This window comes from Anser cygnoides, chromosome 27 (assembly GCF_040182565.1).
Source record: "Anser cygnoides isolate HZ-2024a breed goose chromosome 27, Taihu_goose_T2T_genome, whole genome shotgun sequence".
In the NCBI taxonomy this organism is placed as follows: Eukaryota; Metazoa; Chordata; class Aves; order Anseriformes; family Anatidae; genus Anser; species Anser cygnoides.
Genome location: NC_089899.1, coordinates 3405417 through 3416785, shown reverse-complemented (window position 1 = coordinate 3416785; position 11369 = coordinate 3405417). Strand labels below are relative to the sequence as shown.

Here is an 11369-nt window from a genome sequence, read left to right as displayed (position 1 = left end):
ACCAGATCTGCCCCGCGAGAGAAGCATCCACCAGGATCACTTGGCAGGCTCCGGAGAGGAAAAACAAACCGATAAATCCAAATTATCTGGCTGCGGGACAAACCCAGGAAGGGGACAGCGCCACGGGACGCTGCCAGCCCCGAGGGGACGGGTCCGGCCCCGCTCCGTGGTGGCTCTGGAGGGTTCAGTGAGATCCTTGGAAAACCCCAAAGCCCTGGGGGATGAAGCAGGGGGGGGGGATTCAGCCCACCTGGAGAGACCCAGCCTGGCCCCCGGGCCGTGCCCAAGCCGTGATGGCTGGGGCAAGGTGAGGGACAGGCGGAGGGGGAAGGCTGCGGCTCCGAGTTTCACCCTCCTGGCCCCAGGGCGGCTCTGCCCGAGGCACCAGGGCACGGTGGGCTCCGGGACAGACCCTGCCCCAGCACCTCGCTCTAGAAGAGGCTGAAGGCAGCAGGAGGAGGCCGTGAGGTCTCCCCGTGGTGCAGGGCCTGAGGGAGCCACGCGGCCCTCACCGGGCGACTCCATTTCCCACCCCTCACCGGCTGGGAGCTGCGCCCATCGTACCAGTACAACCCACCAAACGCCCAGCACACGACCAGCACAGGCCTCAAAACAACCATTGAAGAACTCAACCGAACGAACAACGACAAAACCCAGGCACGAGCCTCTCCTCCCCTCCGCCCGCCGGGCCCAGGGGCAGCCCGGCACCACGCTGCTCTCCGAACACCGCCGCAGCCTCGTGGCACAGCACCCGCCACATCCGCTGCTCGGAGGCACGGCCCCGGGGCTGGGCGCCCCTCCGAGGGGCTTCTCCCTCCCCTGCAGCGCCCCTTTCCCCTTCCCACCCCCCGCAGCCCACCCAAGAAGCCCCAGGAGCAGGCGAAGCACCCGCCCCGCAGCCCCCCCCCCCCCGCCTCACACACACACGCGAGCGTGCACACACGATTTTTGATTTTTTTTTTCTTTTTTAACCCAAGTGAACATGTTTCCAAAAAAAAGAGAAAAATTAACACAAACAGCACCACGTTTCCCCAGTGTCAGGAGCTCCAGAGCCGGAGCAGAAGCCCAGGACGCCCCCAGGCCAACAGAAACCAAGCCCGTGTTTGCTCGGGGCGGGGGGCAGCCGATGGCCATGTCGGAGGGACGGTGCTTTGCCGGTGGGACGCGAGGCGAGAAGGGGCCGGGGAGAAGGAAGAAGGGCGGTTCTGTCATTTACTGAAGGACAGGAAATGGTGACAGAGGCAGATGTACTGACACCAGGCGGTCGGCTCGGCCGTCACATGGCAGCGCGGGTGGGCGTGCTGGGCTGGTTCAACCTCAGCGTTTTGCAGAGCCAGCCGGCGAAATCCACCTCCTCCACCTCGGAGCGCTTGATGAAGGTGTGATTCTGCAAGGGAAGCGGCGCGGGGTTAGCAAGGCGCCTCGTGGAGGCACGGCCGTGCGTTCCCCACCGCGACGGGCGCGGGCAGGACACCGAGACCCATCCCCAGCCCCTTCCCAAAGCCCCGACCCAGCGGGGTCCGTGCCGTGGGGCTGGAGGGTTGGGCTGCTCTCCTGCCAGGACAGCAGATTTGGTGGGCAGTTTCAAGATTTTTTGCTACTTGCAGCCCCGTGGCTGCGTTTTTAAAACGGGCGCATCCAGCAGCTGGGCAGAGGAGGCACAGAAGAGTTAAACGAGCGAAGCTGCACCCCCGGAGTGAACCTAAAAAGCGCTACGGAAGGTGGGCAGAGCCTGGTGCGGGCTCCGAGCCGTGGCTCTGGGTGCTCACCCTGGTCCTGGAGAGCAAATCCTACTCCCCCCAAGGCCAACGGCCCCAGGGCAGGGAGGAGCGGAGGCAGAGCACGGAGGAGGGCCACAAGGACACGGCCACCGCCTCTGCAAGGGGCGCGTGGAGGGGCAGCCAGCTGCAGCTCAGCACCACGCCGAGGGAGGAAAAGCGGCCGTTCACGGGGACAAAGTGGGCTCTTCCGCCTCGCTCGGGAGGCAAAGGTTGGTCCCAGGCACCTTGGCAGACGCGGGGCGGTGCTGGAGCCATCGGGTTCCCATCCTGGGCTCCGCTGGGGAGGGGCAGCAGGCTCCACGGGCTGATAACATCGCTGCCTTTGATTCAAAGGCGAGTGAGTCACTCCCTCGCTGGGGCTCGATTTGGCTCCCAGGCTCAGCCGGGGGAGTTTCCAGCCTTTTGAGCAAGGGAGGCAGCGAGGGATGGGATGGGGCACAGCGGCTTGCAGATCTGGTGCCACCCACTGCAGCAAGAAAATTGCTCTTCCCCACTTACCATCAGCATCTTCAAATCTGCCCGTTCTGCTGGATTCTTAATTAAGCTGAAATGAGAAGAAGAAGAGAGCAAAACCAGCCCTGAGATACTTCGTGTAAGAAGGTGCTCAGCTGCCTGGAGACGTTTCCAGCTCCAACGAAAACCACTTGGCTTCCTCTCTGCCTTCCCCAGGAGACCAGCAGCATGGAAACAGCTCAGAAAACGTCCCCAGCACCCCAGGTTCCAGGAGAGATGCAATATCCATCCCTTCTGGACTGCACCCTGCACACGAGGACCTAATGGTTTGCAGGGATCAGTGATTTGGTAACGTCCAGTCTCTGCTATAATGGGACCAGGGCAGCACCTCCAGCGTCAGGGGGTCTCACAGCTGTATTTAGGAGGTGCACCAGTACTGCAAAGCGTAACCACGCGCACGCTGCTTTTATTCCAGCCCTTCCCAAGGCAGGAGCTCCCAGCACAATGCACTGCAGCCAAGCCAGAGCAGGGAAAGGTTCCCGGCAGCACACAGACAATGCTGCCTTATGCTGAACGTTTCGGGTGGAGGCAGCCTGCTGAGCTGCCCGCGAGCAGGTACAGGCCTCCGCGTTCAGTGACAAGCAGCAATCCTTACCATTTATTTACAAACTCCTGGAAATCTTGCGTGAAAACTCCATTCGGTAGCTTGGGAGGTGGCTGCACAGAGAAGGAAAAGGGTTTTCTGCATCACTGCGCATTAATGGGTCAAAAAACCACAGTGTCACCTAGTCTTAAATGAGCCATAAAATAAGAAGCCGTGCTCTGAAGGCATCGTTCTCCAAGCTGCCCCTTAGGGCCGGGGAGCTGCTCCCTCCTGCTGCAGGGCTGGCAGCAAAGCGCTGCCCCAGCATGGGGGGGGGACAGACCCCCTCCTGAATTACTGCCAGGGCCGGGAGACCGGAACTGCAGCATCCCAGTTCTGGATCCAACCTTGCAAACCCCAGCTCTGTCAACACCTATTGCAGACGAAGCCGTTCCAGAAGAGCTAATTAGGGGCCAACTCCTCTCCGCTGCTTTTTCCCCCCAGACTCACTGACTTGCAGGTGGGACAGACCCTGCCTCACAAGGCTGGTAGGACATTTCAGCCTGGATTTTAGCTGTGGTCAGCTTTCGGGTCACCCTCAAATGTTTTCATCCAAGAAGACAAAGGTCTGCGTGCGACCTCAGCATCAGCGGGAGCGCTCATCTGCTGCTGATTTAGGGAGGAGCACGTTTGAAATGGCCGATTGCAGAAGGAACAGGGCACTACACCCCAGAGCTCCCCTCCCTCGTTGCTCTAGGGATGCCGCTTTCATGGGTACGTGCAGAACATTACTCCGGAAGGAGAGACGGGTTTGTGATGCCAGAAGGCAGGAGGAGGAAGCGGGAAACGGGATCGAAAAAAAGGATTTTGGTGCAGCTAAAGGGGCTCACAAAAGCCCTGCCAAGCAAAGGTTTCTGAGCCTACCCCGACCTAGCAGGGCGAGCACGGCACCGCCTCGGGGCAGCCTGGCAGAGGCAGTGAAGCAACACCCACCTCGTTAACTATATAGTCCAGCAGTTCAAAGATGGCCATGGCAGGCCGGCTGTCCATCCCGTGGCCTGCGTGGGTAAGATGAGAGAAACACTGGTGAGAAGCTGCCCGGACAGCGAGGGGCTTCATTCGCACAGCCCCACTGCGGGACTGCTGCTGGGAGACGCAGAGGACACCGACTTGGGAACCGACTCATGGTTAAAAATAACAGGAAAAAAAAAACAACGTTCTGAAATTTAGACTTTCTAGACTCCTCTAGCCCAGATTTATCTCCCAGCTTGGAGCATTTGGAGAGCACCAGACCATATGCTTTGGCAGGCTGGCAGCCGTTCTAGAGCCTTCTGCTTCCAAACAAGTGGCTCAGACGGAGCCTGCTCCACACGCGGCCCCGGCGCGGCTGCACCAGGACCCGCGCCTGTTTGCTGAGAGCTCCCAGCAAAGCTGCTCCCGAAGAGCTGGAGAGGGAGCTCACGGCAGCGTGGGCAGAGCCTGCGGGGCCACACGGGCAGTGACAGATTTCCTCAGCCCGGTCTGTGTCCCTGGGGATCACCCTGCCAAACCCGTGCTGTCCCCAGCACATGGTTCTTTAACGCTTGGCTTTTTTTTGGGCCGCCCCAGGGCGCTCCGCAGCACCCTGAAAGCCACCTCCTCAGCTCCCCAAAACCCCCCGGGTTCTCCCTACGGGTCACAAACCTCTGCGGCAGGGGTGGATTCTGCTGGAGCACGCACAGATCTCTGTCCTCTCCGCAGGCAGGGAGGAGAGCCCCCCCTCGAAGCGCTTCGCCTCCCCACCACCGCCTCAGCCAGAAGGGCTTTCGCCAACCCAGCCACGCCAACAGAATCCACCCGCTCTGCCCCCACGCCTGCGTGTTGCGTCCGATGCATCCGACAGCCCCTACCACTGACGGGGCGTCCTGGGGGCCTGGCCCGCGGCGAGATGCTGTGAGGCTCTCCCTCTGCCCCGTCCACCACAGGACGGCCAAATATTGCTTCCAGTTCCTTGGAGTCTGGCGGGGGGATTGGGTACCTTCCGATAGACAGCTCCACTAGCGACAGGCCCATGCTCCAGATGTCGGACTGCACCGAGTAATGGGTGCCCTGCAACCGCTCGGGCTGGAAGGAGAAAGCACAGGCACGCGGCTGAGAGGCAGGATTTCAGCACAGCAAGCAACGACAACACTGCAACGAAATTAAATAGAGCAGAGTCTACGTCCTGACCACCTCTCCGCTCCTTCAGGGAAAGGTCAGGCTCTTCCAAGCCCTATAATTCCCCCACAGGGCCTCGTATACCACGGACAGCTTGTATGAAACCATGAAGCACCCCATCTGTAAATCAGCCTCCCAGCATCCGAGGCTCCCGAAGTCTGCCAGAAGCACCAAAGTCTGCAGAGGAAGGTGCGTGGGGGGGTCCCAAGCGCAAACCCAAAGCGCTTGTGTGCATCTAACCAACAGCTACAGCCCAGCGGCACGTGCAGCTGCTCACACTCAGAGACCCAGAGCACGCAGTAGGAGTCTACTTCTCACTGACCTGAGATCTAAAACCTCAATTTATTAGCCAAAAAATTACTTTCTGCTCTTTCCTGTACTAAGAGGAGCAGAAGATGCAGTCTAAGGCTCCTACTGTGGCAAAGAAAAAAAAAATTAAAAAGAATCAGTGCAAGCTATCCTTACTGGCAGCTTTGTGTCAGCTGTGCAGATCCAGGGGCTGAGTGCAGAAGGGACATTTTTAAATAGATAGTGTCTAACTATAACTGTGCCTTAATAACCGTTCCCAAAATACAGGAGCAGCACAGGAGCACTGACAGCTTCCCTACAGAAACCTGCTGCTTGCTCCCAAGCCACAACCACACGCGGTGTGGGCAGCAGGCACCCACCTCCTCTCCGCCATCCAACCCACGGGACCCGGGGACCAGAGGCAGCCGGGAGGCGATTTCATCCTCGCAGCAGTTGCATCAGGGACAACTGAGGACACGGGACAGAGCCACAGGAGGCAGAGGAGGCTGCACGGTGCCACCCGCTGCGCTGCCACCGCGCCAGGCTGGACGGGAAGCAGCAGGCAGCGGCACATAACCTGTGCTTCACTGCACCACCGCCCCGTCCCGCGGCTGGGCTAACGCTGATCGCAGCTCCCGTTTAAAGGGGGCACGATCAGCTCCTTGGGCAGCTCGCCTCGGCTCTGGTTTGCCACTGCCTGCACCAAAACCTGCCTGCACCCGGGTGGTCTGCGCCCACTCTGCCAGCAAGCACGCACAGCCAACGGGCAGGGGGTCTGCGTCAGCACCAGCGTCCCCTCTGCACCACCACACTTAATTTCTCAGAACTTTGCACACAAAAAGACACTTCTGAACCCAGGAGCACTTGCTGAAATGTAAAGGGAGCACTCGTAGGATGTGAATGTCTTCCCCTGCAGGGGCAGCTCCATCTCGCCAGCCCCAAGCTGGTGGGAGTGCAGCAAGGAGCGGCTCAGCCAATGCCAAGTGCATCAAAAGCCACGAGGAGACCCGAGGGTGCTTGCTTCTATCCACGGGGTGCCGCACACCCCACAGCCTGATCCCTCACGTGGGATGGTGAGAGGCACGCGTGGTGTGGCGGTGCCCAAAGAGAGCACGGTCCCGGTGAGCGTGGACACAGAAAAACCGCGAGCGGCTCGGGCACGCCGCCGGTTCTGCCAGAGCAGCGAGCCCCACCTGAGCTGAACCCAACTTGCAAAAAACCCACCCGAAAGTTGAAAGGAACTTACAGACATGTAGGACCGAGTTCCCACAAAAGAGTTTGCCATGGAGTCAATGAGCTGACCACTGACCCCGAAATCACACAGCTTAATCTCTCCTCGAGAGTTAACCAGGATGTTAGAAGGCTTCACATCTGACAACAGTGAGAGAGAAGAGTGTAAACACGGCGCGAGGCGAAACACGGGGCTCCTCCACCACGGGCGGCTATTTTTAGGTTCCTCCTCTCACCTCTGTGCATGATTTGGTGCTTCTCTCTCAGATACGCCAAACCTCTCAGAACCTAGAAGGAAACCAAAGACAGGATGAGATAAGGGCTGGGAGGGGAAGTGCTCTCCCTTCGGCAGGAGACGTTGCACGAACGGCGGGTGCGACGCGAGGACAGCCTCCCCGGGGTGACTAAAAGTTTCGGGTTTGATCACCGTGGATGGGGACGGGCAGCGGCTGGTGTCCAGGTTCAGCTGAAGAGCAAAACAACCCCCGGCACGGCAATCACAAATCGTGGCTTTACTGCTCAAGAAAGCTTCTCCCAAAGCAGTCCCAGCAGAGACCAGCACGGCGCCAGGGGACAGAGCCACAAAGAGCGCTCAGGAATCTGCTTCCCTGCTCCCAGCCCACACCCCGCCGCCTCCTGCTTGAGCTCAGGATGGGAAAATGCACCCAGGGAAATGAAGAAAACTTCACAAGGCAGCACGAGCATTTCCCCCAGCGCGTGCCCAGCAAGGATTTTTGGCAGCCCGAAGAGCCCCCGGAACTCACCGCTATACTGACTTTCCCCAGGATCTCCTCGGGAATTCTTTTGGCTTCTTTCAGCACTTGATCCAGAGAGCCACCATCCTAAAATAAAGAACAAAATCATCAACGCGCTGACGCCAGCAGGAAAGCAGAGCTGCTGGCCACACAGACGAGCATGCCCAGGAAAACAAGCGATATAGGAGCGGGCACGCAGCATCCCAGCTCAGCCGGCTGCAGCAAGTCAGCACCAAGCACACTCCCTCTACAGCAAAGATCTCCAGCGATCAGAGCTTCTCCCTGAAAGCTATTTTAACGCTCTCAGCTCTATTTCTTGCTATTAGTTTTTCGCTTCCTTTCCCTCTCGGCGGTAAGCGCAGAGATGATGCTGTCAGCACCGATTCGGAGGAGCGACCACACTTCTCTGCCGGAGAGAAAACGCGCAGTGCGCTCTGCAGAGCGGCAGGTTTACAACATTTCCGTTTGGCCAACCCCCAAACCTCTGCTTCCGCTTTCCAAAAAGTCGATTTCGGTCGCTTCGACGCCTGAGCAGGGGCACGCAGCTCCTACCAGGGCTCGGTGGCCTCGCCGCGTGCCGAGCAGCCGGAGCGAGGAGCCACCGGGGCTGCCAGCAGCGAGTGGCAGCGCCCTACAACCCAGCCCGCCCGGGATTTCAGGCTCGTGGGGCCGAGCGGCAGCACCCTAAAACCCACTCCACCCAGGATTTCAGGCTCGTGGAGACCCGATGCTGAGCCCGGCGCCGGGAGCAGCACGGGGCAGAGGAGGGCTGTGGACTCACCATGTGCTCCATGCAGATGGAAATCTCTCCGTCGCTGTAGAAGGCTCCATAGAAACCCACGATATATGGGGAGTTACACTCGTGCAGCACCTGCAGCTCTCGGATGATCTGATTTCTGATGGCTGGTTTGATTTCTAAATGAATCAGCTGCCAAGAAAGGGAAAAAAAAAAAGATGTAGTGCCTTCAAAAAAAAAAAACAACAAATAAAAGCCTTACAAGAACCATGTAAGCAAGTCCCGAGCATTGGAAAGAAACAAAATTGTCTTCAAGGAAAGCTCTGCTTTGCCTTTTTTATTAATTAACTGTTTGCAAGCTAAAATTAAGGATAAAGGGATAAGTAAAGCGCTGTGCAGCCTGTGAGCAGCTGAAGCAACTGCCAGCCCATGTAACACGCCGAGAGATCACGCAGGATTCGGAGTAGAAAGACAAGTCAGAAGTTTGATGCAGATCTGACTCAGCACATACGAACATTTTCACAAGCTTTGTAGGTGTTGTAAGAGGTGTTCTGATATCAAGGAAACCACAGAAAGTAAAAAAAAAAAAAATGAAGCTTATGCGTGTGAAAGAGCAGTTGTGTTATCCCTAGGGCTCCATGCAGTCAGCTAACAGAGCTGAGGGAAGGAAAGCGGTGAAGGCTAGGAGGTGTCAGGGCAGGTTGGAGCAGCAGCCGCTGTTCCTATAAGCTGTAGGACGCCCGAGCCCTGGGACTTGAGTCCTCCCTGCGGGGCCACGAGGGCTGGGCACTGCAGGACGCGCAGCGGTGCTGCCCGGCGCGGCAGCTTGCTTTGCCTTGTTTCTGAACGCGGAGCTCCCAACGATCCCAAAACCACCTGAACACGCCTAACGCTCCCGAACCGAACGCCAGCAGAAGACCCAGGGCTGCCAGGGCAGCCACGGGAGAACAGCTTCGTTCCTAAGACCCGCTGAGCTGCCCCCACGGCGGCGGGGAACAGAGGCTTTGAGGGAAGGCGTCCCGCAGATCGTTCGCCAAGATTCTCGCCTTTTCTAATAGGTGAAGCAACTCCTGTTTTTCTATCACAGGACACCGCAGAAAGGCACCCCACGAGGTGATCTTCAGGAGGAGCTGCTGCCGTGACAGCTTCAGGAAGCTGCTCAGATGCAGATTAAGCAGGCAGCGAGGAACGCGTGCGTGCCAAACCCGCGTCTGGCAGGACCGGGCACCCACCCCTCCACCTTCCACCTCCAGCCCTCGCTAGCCACTGCCTACGATCACCACAAGATGCGCATCCTAGCGCTTTGACCCCTCTTTTTTTTTTTGCCGAATTCATTAAAAACAGCTTCACTGGAAGAAGAACAAACCAGCGTTTTCTCGCAAGGCGTTGCAAAACCCAGGGACCCATCGCGGCGCGCTGCGACTCCCAGGAGAGGACCCAGGGGTCGGCAAAGCTCCCGGAAGGGTCCCATCCAGCTCACGGCGCTGGTGCTGGCCTGGCCTGGGGGTTTGCATGGAGCAGACCCCCCCGGCTGGACCCCGGTCCTGCTCCCCCCTTACCTTCCGTGCCATGACGAGCCCGGAGGGTTTGTGCTGCACCTTGGTGACCACGCCGCCGTTGCCGGCGCCCAGCTCGGAGATGCGCTCGAAGTCATCGTCCTTCAGCTCGCCCACCTTGGCTTTCTGCGTGAGGAAGGCTTCCAGGCGCTTCTTCTGCTGCTCGTCCAGCTCCAGCTCTTCCAGCTTCTTCTGGAGGTCCACCAGGTTGGCCCTGGAGAGAGAGAGAGGGGAGGGCGACGGTCAGGGGGCTGCGAGGGCAGGGCCAGGACAGGAGGATTTGTCCCTTCCTCCCTCCGCGGGGACCAGCGGTGGCAGAAGGAACAGAGACCCAACAACTTTTTTGGGGGGAGCTTCAGGGAAATGGAAGGAATGACTGAAAAGCCCCCGTCCTCCATGCCCCGAGCCCCTGATGCAGCTGCTCAGCAGCGAGAGGGGCAGCGGCCTCCCCCCCCGACGCCGGAGGCCCAAAGCTCAGTCTCCGCTGCGAAACACGAGAAGGACACAACTCGTCGGCGGCCCCCCCTGCCCCGTCCCACCCCTCCTCGCCGCCCCCAGCCCCAGCGGCCGGGCACAAAGCAGTGCCTGTGCTCCCCGGCACCTGCCGCCGGCCTCCTGCCTGGCCTCCAGCCTCCCCCCTGCCATCTGCTGCCCTCCCCCCGAACCTGCACCAGAGGCAGGGGGGAGGAGGCTGGAAGGGCTCACCCCAACCACCGCCACCCCCAGACCCAGCACAGGGGGCTCTGCACCCCCCCCCCCCAAGTCTCCTCCGGGCCTCAGCTGCCCCCAGCCTCCCCCCCTACCCCACCAGCCTCCCCCCCCCACCCCCCCCAGCCTCTCTCCCCCCCCCCCAGCCTCCCCCCTTACCCCAGCCTCCCCCCTTACCCCAGCCTCCCCCCTTACCCCAGCCAAGCTGCGGGCGAGGCCAGCCTCTACCCTGCCCCACCTCTCCCCAACCCCTTCCTCACTGGGACACCCCCGAGGCCGGGCCCATCCCAGTCCCCAGCCTCCAGCCCCCAGTCCCCAGCCCCCAGCCTCCAGCCCCCAGTCCCCAGTCCCCAGTCCTCCAGTCCCCAGCCTCCAGTCCCCAGTCCTCCAGTCCCCAGCCTCCAGTCCCCAGTCCCCAGCCCCCAGTCCCCAGTCCCCAGCCCCCAGCCTCCAGTCCCCAGCCTCCAGTCCCCAGCCTCCAGCCCCCAGCCTCCAGTCCCCAGCCTCCAGCCCCCAGCCTCCCCCCTATCCTCCTCCAGCCTTCCTCCAGTCTCCCTCCAGCCTCCCCCCCCAACCTCCAGCCTCCTCCAGCCTCCCCCCTGTCCCCCAGCCTCCCCCCTGTCCCCCAGCCCCCCCCCAAACCTCCCCCCCCCGGCCCGGGCCCGGTCGTTCCCGGCCTCGCGGAGGCCGTGCGGGCCTCGCCACGGCCCCTGCCCCCCCCCGCCCCCCGCCCCGACTCACTCGGCGGAGCCGGCGGGCCCGGGCCCCTCGGCGGCGCTGGGGGTGATGGTGAGGGCCGGCAGCACCGGCTTCCTCTTGGCCGGCATGGCCGGGCCGCGCCGCGCCTGCGGGCCGAGCGGGGCGGGGCCGGGGGCGGGGCTTGAGGGGGGCGGGGCTTGAGGGGGCGGGGCCTGGAGGGGGCGGGGTTTGAGGGGGCGGGGTCTGATTGGGCGGGGTCTGAAGGGGGCGGGGCCTGGAGAGGGCGTGGTTTGAGGGGGTGGGGTCTGATTGGGCGGGGTCTGAAGGGGGCGGGGCCTGGAGAGGGCGTTGTTTGAGGGGGCGGGGTCTGATTGGGCGGTGTCT

At 60.9% G+C, this 11369-nt stretch overlaps 1 protein-coding gene across 1 annotated transcript; it reads right to left on the bottom strand.

Moving 5' to 3' along the window:
- Nucleotides 1–934: 934 nt before the first annotated feature.
- MAP2K2 (mitogen-activated protein kinase kinase 2) lies at nt 935–11167 on the bottom strand. The gene is made up of 11 exons (XM_066983829.1): nt 11028–11167; nt 9582–9792; nt 8068–8214; nt 7296–7373; nt 6768–6819; nt 6548–6672; nt 4707–4920; nt 3811–3875; nt 2890–2951; nt 2280–2325; nt 935–1387 (listed from the first exon to the last, which is right to left on the bottom strand). The coding sequence occupies exons 1-11, from the start codon at nt 11111–11113 to the stop codon at nt 1277–1279; spliced, it is 1197 nt and encodes a 398-aa protein (XP_066839930.1). The 5' UTR covers nt 11114–11167; the 3' UTR covers nt 935–1276.
- Nucleotides 11168–11369: the final 202 nt, after the last annotated feature.

What these genes read in the sequence shown, in the direction of transcription:
- MAP2K2 (XM_066983829.1), bottom strand. Translation starts at nt 11,113, where the DNA reads ATGCCGGCCAAGAGGAAGCCGGTGCTGCCGGCCCTCACCATCACCCCC. An exon ending in CCCAGGACGCCCCGTCAGTG is followed by an intron (nt 3,876 to 4,706) that starts GTAGGGGCTGTC and finishes TTACCCACGCAG; the next exon opens with GCCACGGGATGGACAGCCGG. An exon ending in CAGGAGTTTGTAAATAAATG is followed by an intron (nt 2,326 to 2,889) that starts GTAAGGATTGCT and finishes TTCTCATTTCAG; the next exon opens with CTTAATTAAGAATCCAGCAG.